The sequence below is a fragment of the Aspergillus nidulans genome, chromosome VI (assembly GCF_000011425.1).
Source record: "Aspergillus nidulans FGSC A4 chromosome VI".
Classification (NCBI taxonomy): domain Eukaryota; kingdom Fungi; phylum Ascomycota; class Eurotiomycetes; order Eurotiales; family Aspergillaceae; genus Aspergillus; species Aspergillus nidulans.
The window spans coordinates 1374538-1400638 of NC_066262.1; the positions used below are offsets into that span (position 1 = coordinate 1374538).

The 26101-nt window shown below is 51.1% G+C and overlaps 7 protein-coding genes across 7 annotated transcripts, besides 2 other annotated features; 3 read left to right on the forward strand and 4 right to left on the reverse strand.

The window, feature by feature from the left end:
• Positions 1-25232: part of a sequence feature (contig 1.54 513..183474(-1)) that runs on past the window's edge.
• ANIA_03220 (putative MFS quinate transporter) lies at positions 530-2814 on the forward strand. Its single transcript, XM_655732.2, has 4 exons — positions 530-1183; positions 1259-1387; positions 1458-1772; positions 1850-2814. The coding sequence occupies exons 1-4, from the start codon at positions 716-718 to the stop codon at positions 2648-2650; spliced, it is 1713 nt and encodes a 570-aa protein (XP_660824.1). The 5' UTR covers positions 530-715; the 3' UTR covers positions 2651-2814.
• On the reverse strand, positions 3462-4640 carry ANIA_03219 (uncharacterized protein; the record flags this gene model as incomplete). Its single annotated transcript, XM_655731.1, has 4 exons — positions 3462-3597; positions 4183-4233; positions 4314-4511; positions 4573-4640. The coding sequence occupies 4 exons, from the start codon at positions 4638-4640 to the stop codon at positions 3462-3464; spliced, it is 453 nt and encodes a 150-aa protein (XP_660823.1).
• ANIA_03218 (uncharacterized protein) lies at positions 4940-5713 on the reverse strand. The gene is made up of 2 exons (XM_050612517.1): positions 5134-5713; positions 4940-5064 (listed from the first exon to the last, which is right to left on the reverse strand). Exon 1 carries the CDS (start codon positions 5595-5597, stop codon positions 5151-5153), a length of 447 nt encoding a protein of 148 aa, XP_050468430.1. The 5' UTR covers positions 5598-5713; the 3' UTR covers positions 4940-5064; positions 5134-5150.
• ANIA_03217 (Zn(II)2Cys6 transcription factor) lies at positions 8025-10388 on the reverse strand (the record flags this gene model as incomplete). Its single annotated transcript, XM_655729.2, has 5 exons — positions 9500-10388; positions 9240-9403; positions 8889-9187; positions 8633-8841; positions 8025-8579 (listed from the first exon to the last, which is right to left on the reverse strand). The coding sequence occupies exons 1-5, from the start codon at positions 10316-10318 to the stop codon at positions 8025-8027; spliced, it is 2046 nt and encodes a 681-aa protein (XP_660821.1). The 5' UTR covers positions 10319-10388.
• On the reverse strand, positions 11187-14555 carry ANIA_03216 (bZIP transcription factor; the record flags this gene model as incomplete). Its single annotated transcript, XM_655728.1, has 7 exons — positions 11187-11601; positions 11665-11774; positions 11837-12483; positions 12546-12942; positions 13108-13217; positions 13456-13662; positions 14066-14555. The coding sequence occupies 7 exons, from the start codon at positions 14553-14555 to the stop codon at positions 11187-11189; spliced, it is 2376 nt and encodes a 791-aa protein (XP_660820.1).
• Positions 15752-16423, forward strand: ANIA_03215 (uncharacterized protein; the record flags this gene model as incomplete). The annotated part of the gene is made up of 3 exons (XM_655727.1): positions 15752-15855; positions 15904-15960; positions 16021-16423. 3 exons carry the CDS (start codon positions 15752-15754, stop codon positions 16421-16423), a joined length of 564 nt encoding a protein of 187 aa, XP_660819.1.
• On the forward strand, positions 18075-21079 carry ANIA_03214 (protein hk-8-5; the record flags this gene model as incomplete). Its single annotated transcript, XM_655726.1, has 7 exons — positions 18075-18583; positions 18640-18797; positions 18948-19296; positions 19386-20360; positions 20416-20656; positions 20706-20820; positions 20868-21079. The coding sequence occupies 7 exons, from the start codon at positions 18075-18077 to the stop codon at positions 21077-21079; spliced, it is 2559 nt and encodes an 852-aa protein (XP_660818.1).
• Positions 25233-26101: part of a sequence feature (contig 1.231 764..5185(-1)) that runs on past the window's edge.

The window sequence follows — 26101 nt, forward strand, 5'->3', positions numbered from 1 at the left end:
CAGATGGACCCATGTTTTTACTTATTTTCCCTCGTTGTATGCGAGACTTTCCCTCCCGCGACTCGGCTGTTCTCCGAACGCAGCTCAATCTGTTGCGTAAGCACTTTGGATCCTTCTCCAACTCCTACTTCGTCACCAGCCATAGAATGTCACTCTTTTCCTCTTCGCCCATAGGGCTAGCCGTGCGACCCCGCGGCGCCGATCCACACCTTGTTCTCCGCGTCTCCGGAGTTTACCCTGCGCCAATCAGACCGGGGCGAATGCGGATGGCGTTACTCCAGGATTTCACACCCCCTGCTCGGTCCCCAGCGACGGACAACTTCCGACGACACTAGGCCGGGTGGACTGGCCTGGTTGGAGACGGCTGGTCATCTGGCCGGCGTGATGCTACGCTCGGGTTGTTAGGGTTGGTTGTCGCGCTGTTGTGTCTCCGAGGCCTGGGACCCCAGATGCTGGCACAGATATAAAGAGCAACCCCGGCCCTCCACGTCACTGAGAAGTGACCCGCGCTGATCAGGTTGATTTGGACCTGGACTGACAACTGACTGGTTACTGACTGATTACTGGACTGTTTGGAGGGACGTCAGTTCGTTTTATTTCCGTTCTTGATACTGTCTCGCCACCTCCCCCAATCAGCTTGCCCTCCATTGGCCAAACGCCTAAAAAAACTACATTCCAGTTTATATCTACACAGATTATTCAAGCAAAGGCCACCATGGCCGGCGGCCCTAAGCAACCCCTCAACGTCTTCCGCCTCAATCTGGGCGGCGCGCCCAAGGAAGTCCTCAACTGGCGGCTATGGTTCGCCGTGCTCTCGTTCGGGCTCATGGGCGCCGCCCGCGGTGTCGATGAAGGCCTGATCACCGGCGCCTTCGACTCGGTCGATTTCCAGCGCACTATCGACTATGAGTCGTACAGCGCCGTCGAGCAGGCCAACATCAAGGCCAACGTCACGGCGATGGTGCAGCTGGGCAGTGTCGGCGGCGCCTTGTTCGCCTTCCTTGTCTGCGATCGCATTGGCCGCATCTGGGCAGCAAGAGTGCTCTGTATGCTCTGGGTGCTGGGAATCGCAATCTTCATGGGTCATGGACATAGCTTGGGTGCCGTCTATGCGGGACGGCTTATCGCTGGTTTCGGGGTCGGCCAGACGGTCGTTGTTGGGCCGGTCTATCTTTCAGAGATTGTATGTTCTTCCCTCTATACTCTTCGTCGGCCATCCAGCATCGTCTCTAACAGTTGGTCTTATTCTGCTTTACAGGCGCCCGCTCAGGTCCGTGGTCTCTGTACGTGCATCTTCACCGGCTTCGTGTACCTGGGCATCGTGCTCGCGTACTTTGCAAACTATGGGTGTGAGGTGAACATGGGCGATAACACACATAAGCGCTGGGTAACTGATTTCCTCCCCTCTTTCACTCTAACCTTCTCGATCTAGTGCTGACAAGCAAATCTGATACCAGGAAGTCCCAACAAGCCTGCATATCATGTTCGCCGGCCTCATCTTCCTCCTCTCTTTCCTGCAACTCGAGTCCCCCCGTTTCTTGATCAAACGCTCTCGCTATGAGGAGGCCCTCGTGAACCTGTCTAAGCTCCGCGGCCTCCCAACTGACCATGAGTACGTTCTCGAAGAGCTGAACGGGATCCGAGCCGCACACGAAGCAGAGATGGAAGCCACGATGGGTCTGGGCTGGCTGGGCGTGCTCAAAGAAGCCCTCTTGGTTCCGTCCAATCTATACCGATTGTACCTTGCGGCTATGGTGCAGATTCTCTCACAGGTACGTCGACCCATCTTATTCGTCTCACCCACCTACTCTACAAGGGAGCATCCTGTCTGATGCATTCTGGACTTTAGTGGTCCGGTGCTGGCAGTATTACGGTCTACGCCCCCGACCTCTTCTCCCTGCTCGGCATCAGAGGCTCCGAAGAAGGCCTCCTCGTAACCGCCGTCTTTGGGCTTGTCAAGCTCGCAGCAGCCGTGATCTGCGCCCTCTTCCTCGTCGACGTAATCGGCCGGAAACGCGCCCTGCTTATCGGCATCACCCTGCAGGCCATCTCGATGATCTACATTGCCGCCTTCCTTACAGACACCCCGGAAATGGGCGTCGACGACTCCTACATCCTTCCCGAGTCAAAGAAAGGCTCATCTCGTGGCGCAATCGCCATGATTTACATTTCTGGTGTTGGATGGGCCCTCGGCTGGAACTCCATGCAGTACCTGCTTACGGCGGAGTTATTCCCGCTGCGTATCCGCGCTATGGCCACGAGCACGGCAATGACGCTGCACTTTGCGAACCAGTACGGGAACGCGCGCGCTGTCCCGAACATGCTCCTGCCCACGAGCCACGGTGGGATTGACCCCAAAGGCACGTTTTGGTGTTTTGCGGCCGTTACGATCCTGGGCGGGCTGTGGGTTTGGCTTAGCATTCCAGAGACGAAGGGGAGGACCCTAGAGAGCATGGATGCGTTATTCCAGTTGCCGTGGTGGAAGATCGGTTTGTATGGCAATCGCGATGCGGAACTTCGAGATATGGAGAACGAGAAGGTTGGTGGTCATGTTGATACTCGAAATGAGATGGAGATGGCGACTGTCACTGTTGGGGATGAGGAGAAGAAAGCCGAGGGAAGGGCTGAGAACGTGGAGAGGGTCCAATAAGGGCGAGTTGTGTCGACAATGGCTGCTCGTATAGTGCCATTAGTACATGTATATAGAAGGAACCATGCGTTGAGGTTAGATCGATTGATGAGCTTGTCGGTGTGGCTGGTCTGCATGGAAGTGGAGGCGTCTGTTTGCTAGTAGCAAACTACACTGGTAATAACATTGATTTCAATCATGATCATCCGCTCTCTTCCCTATTTGGTAACGTAAGAATTAGATGGAGTGAGGTTGTGATATGTATACTCACCATGGCAGGAGTCTCTTAGGGTTTCAAGATGAATTTCGGTTCTGCCCTCACATTTCCAGGCTTGCCTAGGTATACTTCATGCGGCTTTTGTGCTGGCCATGGCAGGCATCATGTCATACTCTTGAGGCCATCTGAATCACTCACGATATGGCATAGGATGAGTTTAAAAGTTTTACGAACGTAAATGGTCGCTTGCCACTGCCCTAACAGGCAAGCAAGCAGTCACTATGCTCACACTAATTGTTTGGCTTCCAACATACACAATATGCATAGTCAGCTGGCTTTTAATATGTATCTGCTGATAAAGCTTCAGGACGCCATGATATCAATCAGTGAGGGAGTGCTGCAAAAGGTTCAGGGACTCGGAAATGGGCACTGACGGGCGGAATACCGTATAACCTAAACAGGTTTTGTAGAATATCTGCTTCGATCTGAGAGTTGGCCCTTATAGAAGGGACGAACAGAATTGTTCTTAATCCACTGTCGGGCCACTTCTCTCTCCGTTTATCCTGATACTGACAGAAAACGCGGCACTAAAGCTACGTGCCTAGTTTTGCAACCTCATAGCAACGGGTACAAAGACGGTCCGCCAAGTAGCGAGCTGGGACAGGATGGCTTTTGGACGGAAACTTGAAAGTTCTTAATTGTGCTTGCTGATATGGACTTGACATTGGTATATGACAACACCGCGTGGCAACTGATTAACAAGTAGATATAGATTTTTCCATCACATGAAAGTCTATCCTGTTGATAAGTCGAATTGAGCCCAGTAAACTAAAAGAAAAACGGCACTTGCAACCTAGCTACTGCAGCAACAGTTGCCATAACTCGTGCGGAGTATGGAATTGGGCATCTGTTCCAATATAACTCAGTGCACAGCAGTAAGCGGGACCTCTCCTGCGCAACCCAGCTTGTGGTTGACGTGGAATGACGGCTCTGATACATCAGATGCTAATTAGAGGACAGGAACAACTAAAATTGGATTGATGGGACGTACTTCTACAACTTGGGAAGAGATTCTAGACACTGGATGTACTCCCAAAAGCTCTAGTCATACGGCCACATGCTATCAAGGTACGCAGTCTGGACATGCATACGCAGCGTACTTGGATGTGGTGAGGCTCCCAAGAATTGACAACGAAAAGGGAAGTGAGGATACATTAGCATACTGAAAGCTTCACGGATACGCTCACGCAGCTGGGCCTCCTTCTCTACGAATACGCCCCATACAACTATCAGCTTATGGTTAGAGCATTGCGCCAGTCAAACTCCAAGTGCTTACAGCAAAGGCTTCGGGCTGGAGAAAATAGCACTCTTGCGGTTCATACCAGCTCTATTTAGAGCTTGAGTTAGTTATACGATCTGCGCGTATTAGGACCGGCGTATTCCTATCAGCTTCCTGGGCGTACTTACAGACCCCAGCCCCGGTCATAATGATGAAGACTTACGAGAATAGCACTTGTTGATCGTTCTAGCAGAGTTAAAAGGGAGGCAGTCTCCCAGCTCTGTATGATTTCACTCAAAGTATCCAACGCTCTTCTATTCACTTTCATCTCTCCCGACATGGCTTTGCATATCATAATCGTAGGTGCTAGCTCCACAGGCCTGCTACTTGCTCAAGGGTTAAAGCAGGTACGCGACAGACTTCACTAGGCTCGTACCTAAGACTTACGGGTGTATGAAAAGGCAGAAGTCAAGGCCACCGTGTACGAGCGGGAGACGCCCGAGATGTATATACATGGTGACTGACCGTTACCTTAAAATGAAACATCCAATCCTAGGGCTGGACCGGCTTCCGGCTCTCTGGCCCAGTAGATCGTCCCCTGGGGTATCCAGGCTCTATACAGGAAGGCAAGCAAAAACACTGCGATTTTCCGGTAGTTCTAGCTCCCTGGTGCCAAGGGGAACGGCAGGGCATGGCAAAAACATTCATGTATTCAAGTTGACCTCTTCCAATCACGTACCAACCCATCAAGCACTGAGGTCCTGTCTCATGACAGGTGGACTGCGGGAACGAATATCTGGAGTTCAAGGAATCTTAAATGCCAATGGCTTCGGAGGTACAAGAGCCTCGTGCGACCGGGAACTAATTCTGTATTGCACTTATACTAAATAATGTCTTGTAGATATCTTCAACTTATAAGTCCGTCGTGTCTTTTATTCCCTGGGCACTGCATTAGCAGGATGGTTCATAACCCGACTGCCATCAATCTCTGAGGAGGCTTCCACTTACAATTCAACAGACCCCCTTTAATTACAAGGGAAAACATAGTCATTCTTATAGTTCACATACAAATTGCTCGACGAAGAGCCCATCTTCGCGGTAACCGGCGCACAAGCAAAGCTTGACACATAGACAGGCCCCGCGTATTGGCTAAAGGAGCCAGTGTCGCTGTCGCAGTTTTTACCCCCGACTTTGCATACCTTGATGGACATGTACTGCTTCTTTCCGACGTTGTTGTCGAGGAAGACGCAGCCTTTTCCATTGTTGCTGTAAGCAAAGAGCGTTGCCTTGCGCTTGTCCGGGTCCACGCCTTTAGGCAGGGGAACGGCCTTATCCAACGTGTATCCAGAGCCGCAGAGCGTGGCGGCTCGGGCGTCGTGTGTGTGAAGAGTCAGGTCCGACTCCGAGGGCGTTCTCTCTTGGATAGCGGCGGAGAGCGCCAGGGCGGGGAGAAGGAAGTACGTGAGCTTCATGACGGCTAGGTAGAGATTGTATATGTTTGAGGGCTGTGCCAGCTTTTTAGGGCATCACTCGAGAAGGGAGAGAGATCGATGGTCTTGCCTCTGTGCTACTGCAGCGGACTGTTGAAGGAGATACTAAATGAAGTTCAGCCCGTATGTAACTCGGGCATAGATCGACATTAAATAATCTTCATGTTCATCGCCTCGTGCCTTACTGGCATTGTCTGCAGTAGCATTTGTGGAGAAACACGGGTCGGGCATTGGGATTTGCAGGATGATCATTGGGTGAAGTCTCGTATTGCCCCCTATACTCGCTATATTTAGCAGTTGATCTACCGACGCGATTCGTATCCTGTACAGAGTAGCATCGAGGAGTAGATTGAACCAATCGCTGACCTGTCAGGACAGACACAGACAGTTCAGGCCGCACGAAGTCCTAGTCTCGCAACATATGGCTTCTCTGGTCTTAGGGCTGACCAGGCCATGTGAGGTTTGTCTGGCCTCAAGTCTGTGCGCAGCCCAGTGTAGCATTGTATCTGACTTCAACTCCTTGTTACACTGTTACGCTTCGCAGTTTCAGCCGCATGATGAGGTCGAGAGCGACGATAAAGATCTCGCCACGAAGCGCGGCAGTCGTTGGACACCAGAGGCGACTGCCCCATGCGCATTACGACTCCCACATACGTGTCTGTCTGAGCAATACATCAGTAGGTATGAGCAGTCGTGGATACGGCCGCAGGCTGCAGGAATAATGGCCATTTTCAAGAGTGTTTGGGCAATAGATTCTGCACTTCAAGAGAGGGAAGCGTCGAGGTCTTGATCACAGCGCCAGAATCGGCTTGGTTGACACGAAAAGCCTTTCAAGCAGGCCAAAAGCAAGGGAATGTTTAACGGGAACCCTCTCAGAACGAGTGTTAGTCTTAAGCATGTGCTTATATGTCGCTCCTCAGAATGCTGTCTGTCTATTCTCTCAATAAATCGGGTTGGGATCTTCACCACCAATATTGAGCCCTGGAGAAGAAATCTGGCATTCTCTCGTTTTTATTTCGAGCACCGGCATTTAACTGCTTTAAGTCCGTTGTATGTCATTAGTAGTTAGGTTCTAAGCCTGATGTCTTATAAGAGGGAAGATCCGCCAGCATGGCTAATGTTCGGCACCATCATATATCCCCGTCGGTTCGTAAATTGAGTCGACGTTAGACAAAGATTGAATCTGAATGGTATAAAGTTCTAGCAAAGGGTCGTCAATGCTGCAGTTGTTCAATACTGCACCAGTGGGTTGGTTTCAATACAGCCGATGAGAGGGCGACTCATCCAGTCGTCTCTCGGCTATGGTAGGTAACTATTTAAGAAATTCTGGCCGTCGAAGTTTCCTGGTGGCAGTGCAGGGATCAGAGCGACTTGTTACTGGGGGATATACTCGCATCCTCTAGGCTGTATCCCAAAGCCACTTTCATTGCCAACCACTCTTCTGCCGATAGTGCTCATTCACCGAGCCGTGAAGCAGCTCAAGGCAACTATTAGCGGCATCGAGCTTAGTGTTGGGATGACGAACTTCACTTCTGCAGCGTGGAATAGCTTGAAGTGTAGAGACCGCTGGGCATTGAGGGTGTAAACCCTTGGTGTATTCTCTTTGGTCTTATGTGTCCCCCGACGCTCATGCCGGCAACGGCGGTAAATATGAGTTAAGGTGGTTGTGGTGCGTCGGCTTGGTGCTCTCGTTGTGGCAGCTATTTCTGGTCTCTTGTACGATAGGAAAACGAATTGATGGTCGTGGAGAATATTCCTGAGATAGTGTCTGAGGCACGAGATGGCTAGGGTTATATGGTGAGGTAGACGACAGGACAGGCGTCTAATAATGCAAGAAGTATAGAATGGACATATCTATTGCTCTTAGATACGTCACCGCTTCGGCTGCCAAAAGCTACTGAGCCGGTAGTGGGATTATTTTACAGCAAAAGGGTATCGTCGGTATTATGTCGAGTACCAGGTAGGTACATCTAATAGGTGTGGGAGCCTTTCTGGCCGTAGCGCTACAAACCATATTACCAATCCCTTGAAACCTAGTATGACCAAGTCACATAGAGGGTGCAATGGGCGACCAAAAGCGATCGGTGATTGCGTGAATTTTGATCCTTGAGATGGACGGCAGATCTTCCGGCGAGGTAGAAGCTGAAATTTGGATAGCAGAGGTGGTAAATCTGTGCTGCCATCGACAAGTCCCTGTCCTTCTCCGAAGAATTACCCTATCTGGGGTATGTAGCAGTGATTCCCATCCATTAGTTGGCCATCTCAAGATATCTGGTCCAGCCATCCTGGCTGCGATGCATGTTCCAGGCGCTGGAGCCATAGCCATGAATCTAGCACCAGTGTGAGAGGGAAGCTTACGCATTGCCAGCGTTGTAGATGTTTTAATGTTGAATTAAGCCCAGGCAACACTCACGCCATAGGCACTTCGAAGACAGAATTGATCGAGCAAAACGTCTCCAGATCCATAGTGGAGAAGTCGAAATCCCAACCCATGTCGGATAGTGTAAAGTCAAGTAAATCCTCACCAGTTCCCGTACTTCCAGTCGTGGCTGGCATATGCATGCCCTGGTCGAGCGAGTTGCCCTGGAAGTCATATAACAAGGGATCCGAGCCGGCACCGGGGTTAGATATAGTGGAGGGCGAGTGACGATTGCGCTGTGTCGGACCCACATCATATGACCGGGTTATGGCTGTACTTGGTCCTTGGTTAAATGTATAAGACGGGTTCCGCGGCTCAGTTTGCGTCTGCGTACCCCATTCGTACGCTGGGTCGAGCTGCTTGAGTATTGTTTCAATGGCACGGATGGATGCTTCAACTGCATCGGCTGGAGACATGCTTTTCAGGGCTTTGAGGGTTGCGTGGATCCAGGGAAGGTGAGAAGCGGCTAGGTCTTTGCCATGAATGAGGTCGAAGATAAGCGCAAAACATGAACTGGACAGGAAATAGGCATGGTATCGTATTGCCTGGCAGTGTCAGCTGACTGCTAAGTTTTTTGTGTTATTGTACGACAACCTACCCTGACGAGTTCATTTGCCGTGTAAGACTCACACAGGAAATGGATAGTCCTGCAGGCTGCACTAAGCGCATAACCACAAGCCTGGTTAAGCCAGTCTGGGATTTCCCGTTTTGTCTTGACCTCTTCAGAAGCCTGTGTCCTGTCCTGATTCCATCGGCCTCGGAAGATGAGGAATGGACGGAAGGTGAGGAGGATGGTGTGATAGTATACTTGACCGATCAGCAACTCACTCAGATCAGATCGGGGAAAAGCTCACAGGTAATACACATTGTTTGTTGAACTCCTACGCTGCCTGGCTGAGGGCGTTTATCAAGCCCGAAACCCAGGGCGCGCTGCATCTTGGAGTCAAAGACCCGCAAATCGTCCCAAATTGACTTGGCAATCCTCCACATTTGCAACAGCGACTCGTGATGCCGGCCGTACAGCTCATCGGCGGATCGACATATAGCAGCGGAAAGGTTCAACAGAGCCAAACAGAAAGGGTCTTGAGGTGTAGGAATCCCGGCGTCTCTCCGTGACAATGAACTTGGCCGTCCAAGATGGAAGCATATCCAGCTACAGTTTTGTCCGATTAGCGACTGCGCAGTACGACAGCGGGCCTACTTACTTCTCATATATGTAAAGATACCAGAACGTCCTCCGCCTTTCCTCAGCGCACTCTGCACTATCCCCGTTCCCCTGAGGTGATTCCTTGTGCAGACCGGCAGAAATTGCCTTTCGAGCGGCGGCTCCCAGATGGAGGTAGCATGAGTTTGGTCTTCCCACCTCGTTCTGGAAGTGGGCGTAGGAAAATCAGTAAAATATCTTATCTGAGAGGATCGGAAGACTTATCATGAACATGAAAAGCTGCACCGTCTGAATGTTTACCGTGTCGTCAAGAACATTGCAGGACGCCTTGACACGCTCGTACAAAACATCGCCCCATGCATGGTGCTCTGATACCAGCGCGCCTAGAGCCAAGGCCATCAGCAAGACTGAGTGATGCGTCTCCATGCTAGATGTGGGGCGAGGCCCATACAGCTGCTTTAGGCGCCGCCGGAAGACTTCTGTCGGCCAGACCGGCAAGAGACCATAGAGGGTAGCTAAAAAGGAGTCCAAAAACAGACTCGCGAGCTCATACGACAGTAACATGACTTGGGAATCCGCACCACTTAGACCCCGCGACGAATCCTTATGAGGATCTGCCGGGATCCCGAAGAAAATAGTGCGAAAGCTAAGCATGTCCAGGCCAGCGCTGGCTTCCTCCACGCGGCCGTGGGCCCCCTGCTCTGGGTGCACTGCCGGGTTGGATGTCAGATCCCGGTATATCTCGTGCATGAGAGCAAAATGAGAAGTCGACCCATAGTATAGCTGGACCTTGTTGGACGGAGAAGTCATATGCGTGGCTGAGACACTATTATTGAAGCCCAGAGGCAGTTCCTCTCGGTGGAGTCCTGACTGGCCGGGCTCGCGGCGAGAGGATGGAGGCCCATCCGACAGTCCCTCTCCAGAGCGGCTATCAGCCTGAGTTGTTTCATGCTTTCTCTTGCGCTGTCGGGTAACCTCTCGATAAAGACAGGGTGTCCGTCGCAGTCGGCAGGTTTTGCATGGACTCTCGCCGCTGCACTTGATCTTGCGCTGTCTGCACTCTTGGCACGCCTTGGGGATGCGCCAATTGGGAGGTGGCCCAGGCTCGGTGTCGGCCATCTGCAAGTATGTTTCGGAAATAAGTCTGGACTAGGCCACTCCTCGCCAGTAACGAGTTGTCTGGAATGAAAGGGTTGGACTGTGTCTTGAAGTCGCGGAAGGCCGGCAGACGGATATACGGGCCACCTCTATCTCCGAATCACGTGGTTCTTTTCTGCCTGAGGCTATTATATCTGTCATTCTATCGTTTCTGGCTCTATACATTCAGTAGTAGTTGCATCAACTTGTCTATCCTAGGTAAGTATTTTCGATACTGATGACTGCTCCTTAGAGGTTAACTGCTCATTCATGGTTCGTACTGGATGTTTATCATGGTTATAGAATATATATAGCGGACATTTACTATAATCGACCACTGAAGCCTCGTAATCATAAAGAACCTGCGTAATTTCCAATGTTTGAAAAAGTCAGCTGTATCAAATATGCTAGATAGCTTTGACACCGCATTAACAATGCTCTTACTATGTCGATGACTCTCCCGCCCAGTGCATTCCCAGTGGACTACCTGCCAAGGCATCAGGCTAGGTACAATTTGCAACCGCCCGGCATTTGCAGAGTTGGGGCCTGGAGACTAGGTATAGTGAGAGAACAATCTCCCAGCTCAATACTTGAGCATGTGCTCCATCTGCAGTCCCGCTGTCCGGAAATTGTTTTGGGGGGGGGGGGGGGGGGGGGGGGATGATTTCAGGAAAAGATGTTGTAAGAATATGAATGAATGTGAATGGCGCTAAATATGTACCCAACTTGCGTGAAATCGACGTAGTAAATAGCCTTCCGAAAAAGTACACATGCTGTGACCAACCCAATAGTGATATCTTAACGCCCATGTACCGCTAATATACAAAACGCCAAAATGCATGTCAAAACCCTAAAAAAGTTGGGTTCGCGTCGACCAGTCTGCCGGAAATGCGGTAAACATATTCGCAGTGACCGGATCAAGGCGGCCGACAGTATCGTGGCTGATCGCCTCATCACTCATAGCGAGTGTATCGCTGCTAACAGTGACTGGAGTAGCATCGGTCCCAGGGGGAAGCATGTTTACATCTGCCTCAAGGTCAGGAAACTCGCGGAAGAAGTCGTCTGTCATGCACCAATTCTGTAGATCGTAAAATGACTTGGTAAACGCATCGGAAAACCGGTAGAGCCCCGTCTGACCCTGCTGAACGAAGGCGTCCTGCAAGTGATAGGGCCATGTGAATCGAAAGCAAGTCCAGAACATAGACCAGAATTTTTCAGAGCAATGCTGATGCGGGAACATAATCAGGCGCTCACGTAGTGACGGCCTGCGTTGGGTTAGCCAGAAGAATCGACTGCGTGACTGCATGACGCATTCTTGTTGAACTTACCACACGACAAAATCTATTAGCGGTTTGTGGATGATGCGGTGCTGGGATGGCCGTTGTCGCATAAATCTAGGCAGGTGGGTCAGGTTTGGCTCTGAGGGATCGGACAAATACTATAGTGCGAATATTAGCAGGGATCAAAGTGAACACTCAAAGTGAGCGCAAGTCAACATACTCGTAGCATCAAGCTAACCACGCGCAAGACCGCCAGCCGCTCAATTGCTCCGCATGTACGCCAGACCGCCTCGTCGGCAGTTCGAAGCATGGCCCAAACAGGATCCAAAGGGTACAAATGGCTGACGGCATCCCAGCCATGGACTATCGCGCGGATTGCAATGTCGGCGTCACGAATTCTCTGGTCAGCCATGCTCCGCGTGCAGGTGAGGGCAAATCGGCCGAGCATGTCGTTCATGTATAATAATTGTTTGCAGCAGTCGCAGGGCGGCTCTGTAGAATGGAGGGCTTGGATTGGCATCGGCATATCGAGAGGGAAAGTGTGTAAGGTGCTATTGAATGGAACATTGACCTCGTCTGGGTGTTTCCCGGTCATCGAGATCCCATCAGGCAGACTCACGTACGTGCCATTCGGCGAGTATTTGTCAATAATGGCCGACTCCTCAAATGGCGGGCTGGCGGACTGCGGGGGGACATGATGTTGCTGGCTGAGTCCTACGAGGCTTGACTGTTGCGCGACCTCTCGAGCAACACCGTTGGTCCCAATAAGCTTGCTATTTTCGCTGTCGGATGAAATCGATCCGTCGGTGGGCTGCTTCCCAGGGTCGAGGCTCTGCTTCCTCGGGTCGTAGCTTTTGAGCGCAATGTCTGATAGAATGGAAAGTCAGTCAAGTTCAGGATAGAGAGCCTAGAGTAAGCAGGCGACATACTTGCTTCAGCAAGGCCGCCACTGATGGCCTTTTCGATTGACCGTAATGTAGCGCGCAGCGCTTCGTTTGCTTTCCGCTGCGCATCCAACTCTTCGATCAACTCTTGGATATTCCCGCTGCTGTGAAAACGAGTCAACGTTTCAATCCGATCCTCGAGTGCGGCAATCTTCTGCCGGGTCTTTTCTCTCGCACTCCTCTGAGCTTGTCGGTCTTGCTCCCGCTTCCGGGCTGCACGATCGCCCGTTAACTTGGTGGTCTTTGGCGTCTTGCGGGGGGTTTCCATCACCATGGGCGGTTGGACGGGAAACAAGGATGTCTGATCGAAGACTGGGGCGATGGGCGATCGCCGTGGTAGGAAAGCAGTCGCGGCGGCTTGGGATCCTCGGTTTGTCGATGCCTAACGTGGAGATCCGGTGATACTGCGGCGGAGAGACGAAAGAAGAAGAAACGATTCACATGCCAACCGGGCCCGTTAAAAGCCGGCGATCGATAGTGCGTTAAGAGATCTCCTTCCCCGCGACGTTAATTGATTTAGATTAAGAGCTCAGGTGCTAAAACTCACCCCCGCCCTCCTAACGCGTGGCAGTTGAGGCGAACGCCGGATGGATCCGGTGTATGCGGTGTGCCTGCCGCAATACCCGAGGGCTGACTGGCAGTCAGGATTCCCAGGAACTAGTGAAACAGTGGCGATGACAGCCTGCAGGAAGGATGGGAGGGGATTCGGAATGATAATGGAGGTGTGTGTGGGGGGGGCTGAAGCGGGGAGAAATGAAATGTTGGGGCGTTGGTCCTGTTCCGCTGGAACGTGGGAACTGGGATGAAGGAACCAAGATCAAGATTGGGGGATTGGTGAAAAAAGCAACGCGTGGAGTAAAAATTGGCGACTTCAGATCCTTAGCGAATCGCCCACCTTCGATTGGACCGACAAGAGTGTCTAGAAAGGGGGACCGGGGATCAATGGAGTGGGTGTGGAGAGGCCCAAGGGTGAGCTCTGAGCTACAATCGGCGGCCGGCTGACCACGCTCGGAAAAACATATGATCCGGAGTCGAGACCAGCCTTCACCGCAGTGGCTCTCTCCAGACTGTCTGGCTACAGAGTAACACGCGAAAACACCGACTAGTGACTCTTAAGTACAGCTCAGCTAAGGATTACTATTGATTGAAATTGACAGCCGACAAATAAATTCGGTCCTGCTTTCATGATGCGTTTATTAAGTAAGATTAGTTCGTTATCGTTCATTACCAGCGCCAGTACGGTCGTGGCAACAAGCAGACTTAGTGCGTCCCCCTATCCTCCCGCCTGGGTTCTCAGCTAGCAGGAACAGCTTCATGGTTATCGAAGACGCAATTCAATTGACCTGCACCGTGCGGCTGCCTGAATCCTTCTCACCCAATCGTTGTCTTTACCCGAGAAGGGCACCCAGAAGAGCTGATATAACCTGGGCCACTGCGGACACCAGAGGAGCTAGTTACTGTTAGCGCTGGTCATATCTCTTGGAGGTGGAAGGGCTCAAAAATACCAATATCATTTATGAGGTTTCTGGTATTCTCTGCGAACTCCTTGGTCAGGAGAAGGGCGGCGTTATTCAGCAGATTTGTGATCTTGTCGAGAGTCTCTTTGTTCAGGAGACCGCCGACGCTATCGAGCAGGGTGGGGATCTGGTCGAGCAGGTTCTTGATAGCATCGCTGCCAAGGAGGTCCGAGGCTGTGTTGACGAGGCTCTTGATCTGCTTGGTGGTTGGGTCCGAAAGTAACTCGGCAGCCTTGGTCAAAATCAGGTTGATGTTGTTCAAGCTCTCGGTCGACAGCAAGTCCTTAATGGCGCCGAAGGAATTGGTCAAGTCTCCAATGAGGTCGGTCAGGTTCGACTGCCGCTTAACGAGAGCATGAAAGTCTTCCGCGGTAATGGCTGCCGCCGTGGCGACGGCCTTGGGCTCGGGCTCTGCGGCCGGGATAGCGAATATAGTCGCCGGCAGTAGTGCGACGGTGAAATATTGGAAGAACTTCATGTTTGCGGTCAGGACTGAGGAGGGGACCTTGCTGAGGACAGAGACAGTACTGTTGTAATATGTTTGTGGGCGGAGGAAGACTGGTCTGGCAACTGGGTTAGTGGTACCCCCTCTCAGAGACGTCTAGGAGCTCTTTATAGATGGCATCCTCTTCCCTGCTGGCCTTGGCGGCTATCACATTCTTGAAGTCAGATATACTGATCGGTCACTTTACCGGGCAATCCCTGCGGTTGCGGAGATGGACTTTGCGGGGTTGACGGCCAACCAAGGGTGCGTTGGGCCTGCTGGAGTGGCGATTCTCATCGTAGCGTGCTGGATGCTGATGCAATCCCCGTCGTGCCTTCTGCAGTAAACCGCGACTCAGAGGCCATGACTCGCAACAGAAACATTAACTCCTCACCAGCTTTGGCATGCTGCAAGGGTCTAGCTGATCCGAAAGGGAACGTTATCTCGTATGAAACTATGGCAATGCTTGACATCGATACACCCATTGAGCTCTCAGGGGTTTAGTGCGACTCCTAGCTTACCCATGCTATGAAATCGAGTAATGGGCCATTTTGGTATAGAGCTCAGCCCTAAGTGCTGTTGCTCTGCGTTACCTACAATAGCTTCAGTTCGCGGTCGGTACCATGGCGCGATGTCTCACTCCAGCCTGCTCTGATCTCGTCTACAAGGAGAATCCGGACGCCACCCTCGGTCAAATCCAGCAGCCGCAACTCTAAATAAAGTCAACATATGGCTTGTAAATCTGCTCAAATTATGATCTGGGTTGATGTGCAGCCAGGCACCGCGGTGGTCGCTTGGATCCTTCCCCGCAAGATCCTGATTCATACGGGCCGAGTCAGACAGCAGCATGCCCTATACGAACCAATCGCAACCATTACTCATACCAGCCTCAAGATGGATCCCCGAGGTTTGACGGCGGCTTCGGCCCACGACGGCTCCAGATGTCTGAGTTCCCACTCGGCCAGGGTTGCCATAGAACGCTGTGGGTTGATTCGCTCGTGCTTTCAGCAGCATACCCCAGAGAGCACTGGCTTGCCCGATCGATATATCTCCACAATTTGATATAAGGTCATACCTCATCGCTTCCGCACATGGTCGGCGTCTTGACCATTGCTGGACGTGCTCAATACTCCTTTAAGGTTCTTTCGTGACTATTTACTACACACTTCAGCAAGTGATAGAGCCCTGGTATGCATTTCTTTCGTTATATCGCCCTCGGGCTCCTGAGCACCATCGGTGCGCTCGCCGACGAAGTTACCGCTACTGTCAACGCTACTGAGATCCAGAATGCTGCGTGAGTGCTCTGTTGGCTTTCGTAACGACATGCTAACATTGTCTGCAGAGATGGCCTCCTCTCAATGTTTCCCAGTGCCACCCCATACACGGTCAACTACACGGCGTATGTTGCTTTGCGCCCCAAAGGATACATCCTTGGCGATCTTGCTAATTAGCTCAATAGGCCAGGAGGCAATCTACTTCAACCGCCCTCATCGCTCATCAAAGATATCATTACCGCTGTACCTCCAACCGTGCTCGCTCAACTACTGTTACCTACTGGCCGCAGCTCGATCGCATCTGAGTTTCAGGCCGGCAATACCCCGAGCTGGTACGAAGACCTCCCGACGGAGGTCAAGAGCTACGTCCTTGCAATGAAGTCACAAGTCGATTCAGGAGAGGTCGATCTCAACGCGACTCGAACCCCAGCCCCGACTTCCTCTTCAACTGGAGACGGAGATGGCAGTGAGAACGGCAACGGTCCAGCTACGGAAACCTCTAGTGGCCTTGCCCCACATGCCACGGGCGAGGTTGCCGCAAGCTTGCTCGGTGCACTCGGCATACTAGGGCTGGCCGTGGTGCTCTAGTGGTGGCCGTCGGGGTAGAAAAGGGTTATGGAAATGCAGTTGCTTATTATTGGCATGCAGGATACAAAGCCTGGCCTTGTCATAAGACCACCTAATGACAGTGGAGTTTCAAATGAATGAATGCTTACGACAGTAAATGACCCATTATGTCTTCTAGGCCTGTCATCCTGGCTGGACCCTCAGCACCCCGCTTTTAAGCCTGGCACCCTTGTCTCGACAGACTTGGAGCACATCCCAGTCACACGTAAGACCACCAATACTCTTATATCGCTGCCAACCAAGAAGTTTCTGCGGCGACATGCATCTTCTCCCTGTTCAGCAAAATATATATCTGACTCAGTGGTCTTTTTTCCGCATAGTAACCTGCAGCCCACCATGACTCTGATTGGCCGTCATACGCCACTCAGTCAACCCCTGCATCAGGCTAGTGGCCCTGACAGCTGAATTGCGGTTAATTGGAGATCAGCAAGTCACCCGAGGACCATTGACCATTCTCATTCCCCCATCCCTCCTGTGGTAAGAAAGGGCTGGGGCCGTGCGCGAAGCTAGTGTGGTGGCTAGCCCTGGATTCCATCATCTTTCCTGTCAGACTGGCTGGCTTAAAGCAGGGATTCTGCCAAGCTCTTATCTTGATGCTATCATTGTATAGTAATATCCCTCGGCATAGACAGGTGAGGGGAAGGCGGGGAAAGGGGATGTTGGATGGATTCCTAAGTGCTTGGAGTCTTGAGTCTGACAACTCCACATTAGTATAACCACATCGATAGTGATAGTGGTGCAACCACCGCTAGTCAGAAATTCTATTTCAAGAGGATTGATTGACTCAAGCATGTGGTTCTATAGGCGTTAAGCATTTCTGAGAAGAGCCTACTGCAAGGACGGCGGCAGCTCGGGTGTAGGCATATCCTCTGCGTCAACGTTCTGCTATTTGACTTTTGGTTAACAGGCAACAAGGCCAATCACCTTCCCCGGTTGATTATATATCAAGAATAAACTCGAGCCAGACCAAATGTTGACGAAATCGAAGAGCTGGAAATATACTCCACACCAATGAAAGTCACGGGACCGATAAGGGAAAGTCGCTGACCCCCTCGTGCCATCATCCACTATCTTGATTCAAGCACCCAGCAATCATGTCAATTGGACTCCATCTCCTCACAGTGATAGAATGTTTACCTGTCAACGATGATTCTCCAACGATCTTGATAATACTCAATATTATTACCACCAAGAACCAATAGGCGGCCTCCGGGAGCCAGGCGCAAGTAGCCTCAAGAGCTCCTTTGCCGTGGCGATGGCAATGCTGTATTTTGACTGGTGAACCAGATTTCATTGAGAATCGACATCAAGTTTAAACCATGGTGCATGGTCTGGACCCTCTTCCGCCTCGCGGCTTGTGCCATGGTTCCATATCGTCTGATGTTTCCGGGACTATTTAGACTTGCCAGGCGATGCGGAGTCGATTGTGCACATTGCCTCGCTGAAAATTCCTCAATTTGCGATGCTATAATCTACAATCACAGTGCCGATGAATGATCATAGCACAAGCTTCCCCTCCTCACCCCACGGTCGCGTGAAATGCCACCAATCCCTTTATCAGACGCCCAGGAAACATCATAGAAAGGCTGTGGCAAACGCTTGCAGATTTTATATGGAATCTCTACTCTCGCCCGAGTCTGTCGAGGGCTCTGATGGTTTCTGGGCACTGCAAGATGGCCTCAAGGCCCAACGGCAGCTCGATGCGTTGTTGAGATTTGTCAAGGATCAAACGCGGCTTAGAGCGACGGACTGGACATTCAGAAAGCCGGACAGAACTGCCAACGGTGTTCCCTCGAGCGAGTTCGATATCGCGCGACTCTCTCTATCGGATACGACTCGATCGGATAGTCCTCCGAGTCCGAAGACCTCGCGCAATGAAGCGGCACATAACCCTGCTTCACGAAGCCGGAGGCCTACCCTGTCAGATGCGAATTCTCAACAGAGTCGAAAGTGTCCAGGGACCACCGACAATTTTGTGTCTGTGCCAAGGTCACTCTCAGTCGGTAATGAGACCCTTTCGCTCTATTCCCAGGCCTGTTCGCTGCTCCTGCAAGGCCTAGATAGTGACGGCGTCTTATTACTTGATGCACCTCGGGACCAGTCAAGAACCAGCTCCAGGAGGTTAGTCAATCAGGATATATGATCAAACAGAACTCTTTTTGTTGACCAGTCCATAGGCCGTCTTGCATTGATCCCACAGAAATGGGAAGTATTGCGGAATTTGCAAGCTTTCACCGTCGCTCTCCAAGCCTTTCATCTCAAGGGGATTGGTTAGACAAAGAGGCTGAATTGTTGGGCTCGGCTTTTTCTGGAAACCACAATACGAAGGCTCATGGTGAGCTTCCTTACAAATTGGATATAGTGTTGTTGCGCCATCTATTTGCTCTTTTCCCGGACGGCGAAATATTCAACTCGAACCATTCTACCGCACCTGCTACGGCGGCAGACGATTTTGTCCCAGATGACCTAAGAAAGACATTTCCAGATGCGGCTTCCGTCATATTCTTACCCTTGTGGGACACGGATAAGTCTCGGTGGATAGCCGGCCTTGTCATATGGACTTCTCGGTACCATTTCAAACAACAGGATCTTGAATATGTTCGGGTTTTCAGTGGCACAATCGTGTCAGAAGTGGCACAGATCGACCGAGCTGCAACGAACAAATCGAAAGACGATCTCCTGTCGTCCGTAAGCCATGAACTGCGGTCCCCTCTCCATGGCATGCTTGCGAATTCCGAGTTGCTACAATCCACCAACCTTGACCGCACTCAGCATGAAATGGTCGAGATGATCAAGACTTGTGGAAATACCCTACTGGAAACGATGAACCACCTGTACGTCTCTACCATTGCCGTCTAACTTCGGGCTAACCGAACTGTAGGCTTGATTTTGCCAAAATAAACAACCTTACCAACTCGAATAGTGGATCTGGCAGCGACGCGGGACAGATCGATACTTTGACTTCCTGTTTTGACGTCGACAAACTCATGGAGGACGTGACTGAGGTACTCTACGCTGGCCATCGCTCACGGGGTAATGCACCGGAAGCCGGGGGACTCTATTTCTCTACTGGCACTAAAAGGCCATCACAGTCGGTTTCCAACAATCTCCTCTCCGTCGTCGTTCGTACTGAGGGTGCCCACTCTTGGAAGATTCATTCCATACCAGGTGCGTGGAGACGAATCATCATGGATCTCGTGGGGAATGCTTTGAAGTTCACCCGGTCTGGGTTGATCGAAGTGTCCTTGTCCCAGACAGGAAAATCGGATAATAGTTCCAGGGCGACCCACGCCGAGATAAAAGTTACAGACACCGGGTGTGGAATATCGCGAGAGTACTTGCAAAACCATATCTTCAGTCCTTTCTCACAGGAACAGGTCCTGACAGAAGGCGTGGGATTGGGACTGTGCATTGCCCATAAACTGGTAACTTACCTTGGCGGACAGATTGACATCAGCAGTGAGTTGGGTGTAGGCACGCAAGCTTGCATTCGGATCCCAATCAGGTTTGCAGATGAAGAGCAGGTAGTTGGCAATTTTGGTCCGAATGACGATGGAACTTGCTGTGCGAAGAAAGTTTGTCTCGTGGACCTGAATCCAGTCCTTCCGGAAGACCAGCAACTTCTTCTCCCCGAAGCCAAGCGAAAAATTGCAGTCCGAGACGCACTGTGCAGTGCGCTCTCAACTAGAGATGATTGGGAATTGCTGTTTGCTGACGATATGGACGACGCCTCGGGCGATATCGTAGTTTTGGAACAGTCGAAGCTGGAAAAACTCGCTATCCCCGGGCCGTTGAAAACCACATTCCGGTCTGTCGTCGTGCTCAGAAACCACAATGTATCTGCTTTCGAAGACTTGAAATTGGATGGTGTAGTCAATATTGCTTACATCTCCCAACCGTACGTACTTCGCGCTGTGATTTAGTAAACTTTTTCTGGGGCTGATACTACTCAGACTCGGTCCACGCAAAATCACCCAGGCATTGAAACAGATTGCAGAACCTGACGGGCTTAACTCGCGTTCTTTACGAAATGACCAAAGTCGCGAGCACTCAATAACAATCCCCCCCGCTCCCAGTCTCGACTCCCCACCTGCTGTCAGGAACAGTGTATCTTATTTTTCAGCCGCGGAAGCAGGCCCACTACAGGGCGGACTGCACGTTTTGATCGTGGATGATAACGACATCAACCTCAAGGTACACCCTAATGTGCCTAGGTGCAAGGTTCATGTTAACAATGGCTTAGGTTTTGTCTACATTCATGTCGAAAATTGGATGCTCCTACGACACCGCTTCAAATGGACTAGTTGCCGTAGAGAAGTACCGACAAACGCAGCAAAAGTTCGACTACGTTTTGATGGGTAAATATGCACTAGCCAAATATTCCTTCAAGGTTAACGTTTCTTAGATATATCGATGCCGATTATGGATGGAATCACGGCATCAAGGACGATCCGCGAGTACGAAGATGAGAGTCTGTTGGAGCGGTGTACCATCATGGCTGTCACGGGCGTGGCATCGAGCGATATGCAGCAGCAAGCTTTTGCGGCCGGGATGGACGATTACCTGGTGAAGCCATTGTCACTTCATGATTTGAAGCGGATACTGGGCGTGAACTGAGAGTACCATTCTTATGGTGCTTTCGGTTTTCTGCATTTCGAGACCAGCGCAATATTACAGTAGTGCAAAGGGTTCTACTTTTGAGCGTCTTGGATGACGTTTCAAATCAGATATACCCATTTAGCACAGTAATGAACCACTCTTCCCGCCAAGTCTTTAGGCCGAGGCTTGTATTCTTGCATCCAGCGCAGTTTACCCGCTATGCCGCCCCAATGGCTAAACTTGCCCCTGAAAGAGTGTTGACAAATTTACCAGCAGACGAAATAAACGGTCAAAATCCACTTGATCGGTCATGAATCAAGTGGGCCTGCTTCGATGGCACTGAAGGGCTGTATTTCCGGAACTCCACGGATATACGGCTTTGACTTATGTCCGTTCGCTATAACACCGGTTCATATACGCAATAAGGAACAATGAAAATTTGACTGTGGGATATATAGCATGAAGCTTGCCATGGTCTGAGTCTCAGCCTGCCGACTCTTATTGCCTATCAAGTTGAAGTGGTCAATTTTAGACACAGTGGCTGCACCACTCTCCATGACGGCATCCTCTTCTTCGTCCGAAATGATCGACCTTGAGCAAGGCGGCTCTGGGATCTTAAAGAGACTAACGCTCACATTCCGTGACCTTACTGTCAATGTCACTGCGGCGGATGCTGCGCTCGGTCAGACCTTGTTGTCGGTCGTCGATCCGAGGCAGCTGTTGGACTACTTGCGGAAGAGAGTGAAGCCAAAGAGGGTACGTTAACCGAATCGATTCTTGCGACATTGTAAATATGTAGTGACTGACATGGCTAGACAATTCTCAATGGCTTGACAGGACAAGTTCGCCCTGGGGAGATGGTGAGCCACCAACACCCATGCCCATCGCAGCTTAGGATCTAACGATATGTGCTATATAGCTACTGGTCCTTGGACGTCCTGGATCGGGCTGTACGTCTTTCCTGCGTGTGCTTTCCAACGACCGAGAATCCTTCGATGAAGTCACCGGCGAGACTTGGTACGGATCCATGGACCATACCGCTGCAAAGAAATACCGCCAGCAAATCATGTTCAACACCGAGGACGACGTACATTTCCCCACATTGACAGTAAATCGGACGATGAAGTTTGCGCTGCGAAACAAGGTGCCCCGCCAGGGGGAAGAGGGACCAGGGGAGAAGGAGTTTGTTCTGCGAGAGCGGGATAGTATCTTGAATTCTCTGGGTATCCTTCACACCAAGAAGACGCTGGTCGGGAATGAATTCGTCCGCGGTGTATCAGGAGGCGAGAGAAAGCGTGTGTCGCTGGCAGAGGTCATGGCTGGACAAGTATATCAGCCCACAGTCACGCGCATGGAAGTTCATACTGACTTTGTACGATGTACAGAGTCCTGTTCAGTTCTGGGGCTAACCCCACACGCGGTCTAGACTCGAAAACAGCCGCAGAGTTTGCGGGAATGATCCGGAGAGAGGCTTATGAAAACGGGAAGACGATAGTGTGCACAACCTACCAAGCTGGAAATGACATCTATGACAAGTTCGACAAGGTCCTCGTCCTTGCAGAAGGGCTAGTTACCTACTATGGTCCTCGGAGTCAAGCCCGCAGCTATTTTGAGGATTTGGGCTTCGTGTTTCCTAAGGGCGCCAATGTCGCTGACTTCCTTACTTCTGTTACTGTTCTCACTGAGCGTATTGTTGCTCCAGGGATGGAAGAGAAGGTCCCAAATACCCCTCAAGAGTTCGAAGCTCGCTACCGTGCAAGCGCTATCTACCAAGAGGCGGTCGATGTAATCATCCCTCCAGAAAAGCTGGCTTCTGAGGAGGAGGATCTTGCAACAGCAGTTGCTCGCGAGAAGGGGAAGGGCCATATTCCCCGGCCTCCGAGTGTGTACACAACTGGCTTGTGGGCCCAAATCATCGCTTGCATGATCAGGTCAGTTCCCTAGTCATTCCAGAAGCCCTTGCTGACAAGTCAGACAATTCCAAATCATGGCAGGCGACAAGTTCTCCCTTATCATCAAACTCGCCTCCTCCATAATCCAGGCCCTGGTCTGCGGGAGTCTATTCTACAATCTCCAGATGGATAGCTCGTCCATCTTCCTTCGACCTGGCGCTCTATTCTTCCCGTGTCTCTACTACCTCCTTGAATCTATGTCTGAGACTACTAGCTCTTTCATGGGACGTCCAATCTTCTCCCGTCACAAGCGATTTGGCTTCTACCGACCGACGGCCTTTTGCATCGCGAATGCAATCACTGATATCCCCATTACTATCCTGCAAGTCTCTTGCTTTTCGCTGATCCTCTACTTTATGAGTGCGCTGCAGATGGAGGCCGGAAAGTTCTTCACGTTTTGGATCATCATCATCGCCAATACGCTATGTTGCATGCAAATGTTTCGTGCCGTGGGGGCGTTGTGTAAGAGATTCGGCCTGGCGTCGCAATTAACAGGCCTGATTTCAACTATCGGGTTCGTTTATGGAGGTAAGATACCGGAGTGATACGCAGCCTCTGTTTAGCTAGGGCTAACATGCAATCAGGCTATCTCATCCCATTTTCTAAAATGCACCCCTGGTTCCGTTGGATTTTCTACTTAAACCCTTGTTCATACGCATTCGAAGCAATCATGGCCAACGAATTCACAGGCCTCGAGCTACAATGTGTCGAGCCAAACTACATCCCTTACGGCCCGGGTTACTCGGACACCTCTTCGTCAAACCGCGGCTGTTCCGTCCCAGGAAGCAAAGGCGACTTGATCTCAGGAGCCGCGTACATCCGCGAACAGTATAGCTACTTGCCCGGCCATATCTGGCGTAGCTTTGGTGTACTCGTCGGGCTCTGGGTATTCTTTATCTTTTTGACCGCCGTCGGGTTTGAGAAGCTGAATAGCCAGGGTGGGTCGTCGGTCCTGCTGTATAAACGGGGCAGCAACCCCAGCTGCCAGAATGAGCGGCCAGCGACCGCGGCGAACAGGGAGATGGCTCTTGCACAGTCTGGAAAGCAATCCATATTCACCTGGAACAAGCTCGACTATCATGTTCCGTTTCATGGGCAGAAAAAACAGTTGCTTGATCAGGTGTTCGGGTTTGTCAAGCCTGGGAATTTAGTGGCTCTTATGGGCTGCAGCGGTGCGGGAAAAACAACGTGTGTATAGAGAATACATCATTATTTGCTAGGATACTGACCATTTACCAGGCTCTTGGATGTTCTTGCCCAGCGTAAAGATATTGGTGAGGTTCGTGGTTCTATCCTCATCGACGGACGGCCCCAAGGTATCAGCTTTCAAAGATTAACTGGGTATTGCGAGCAAATGGATGTTCATGAGGGGACTTCGACTGTCCGCGAAGCTCTGATTTTTTCTGCATTCCTTCGACAGCCATCAAGTGTCCCAGAAGAGGAGAAGTTGGCTTACGTTGACCACATTATTGATCTTCTTGAGCTATATGATATCCGCGATGCTCTTATTGGAAGTAAGCTTTTCATGGATTGAAAAGCTGGAAAAACGTTAACTTGTACAGCTCCTGGCGCTGGGCTCAGCATTGAGCAGCGGAAACGGGTTACATTGGGTGTGGAGTTGGTTGCGAAACCAACGCTGCTCTTCTTGGATGAACCCACCTCTGGTCTGGACGGACAGTCAGCATATAATAGTTAGTACGCTTGATACCACAGTCTCGTACGTGTGCTAACCACGGAAGTCATCCGCTTCCTGAGAAAACTAGTAGACGGAGGCCAGGCTGTGCTCTGCACTATTCATCAGCCGTCAGCTGTGCTCTTTGACGCATTTGACTCACTTCTCTTGTTGGCTAAAGGGGGAAGATTGGCATACTTTGGCGAGAGTAGGATCCCTTCCCCTACTTATCGACCCAAGGCTCTAACCTAGACTAGCTGGTAAGGACTCCGAGAAGGTACTAGAGTACTTTGCTCGTAACGGAGCGCCTTGTCCGCCTGACACAAATCCTGCGGAGCATATCGTTGAAGTTATCCAAGGAGTTGGTGAGAATAAGATCGACTGGGTGGACATCTGGAGCAAGTCACCGGAGCGTGAACGCGCGATTGCCGAGCTGGAGGACCTAAACCGGATCAGCCAGGCACATTCCGGCGAAGAGGACACGGCCAGCTTTGCGACGTCCAAATGGTACCAGTTTCAGATGGTATTGCACCGGCTTATGGTGAAACTATATAGGGAGCCTGTTCGTACCTACGCATGGGGAGTTGATGGAGTATATTCTGACTTTGTTAGGACTACATGTGGAACAAGATCATCCTGCACATCTTCGCTGCCTTGTTCTCGGGATTTACTTTCTGGAAGATGGGCAATGGAAAGTTTGATCTGCAGCTGCGGCTGTTCGCTATCTGTACGTTTTCCTTAACCATTCTCAACCCATTCAAAGCATCGAACTGACGTGTCAGTCAACTTCATCTTTGTTGCGCCCGGCTGCATAAACCAGATGCAGCCATTCTTCCTGCAAAACCGGGATATATTTGAGACCCGCGAGAAGAAGTCCAAGACATACCACTGGCTGGCTTTCATCGCTGCCCAGACAGCCTCCGAGATCCCCTATCTGATCATATGTGCCACCCTTTACTTTGCGTGTTGGTACTTTGTCGCTGGATTCCCTGTCGACGCTTCTATCTCCGGACACTTTTATTTGCAAATGATCTGTGAGCTGCCTCCGCTCTATCTGCATCAGAGGCTGTAGGGCTAACAGCAAAGCTACGAATTCCTCTATACATCCATCGGTCAGGCCATCGCTGCCTACGCCCCAAATGAGTACTTCGCAGCGATCATGAATCCCATAATCATTGGAGCAGGGATGATTTCCTTCTGCGGCGTTGTTGTCCCTTACTCGCAGATGCAGCCTTTCTGGCGATACTGGATGTACTACCTCGACCCGTTCACCTACCTAGTGGGAGGCCTCTTGACCGAAGCTCTCTGGGACGTTCCTGTCAAGTGTCTAGACTCGGAATACACTACCTTCAGCGCACCGGACGGTCAGACCTGCGGCGAGTATATGGCAGACTTTCTGTCGAGCAATGCTGGGTA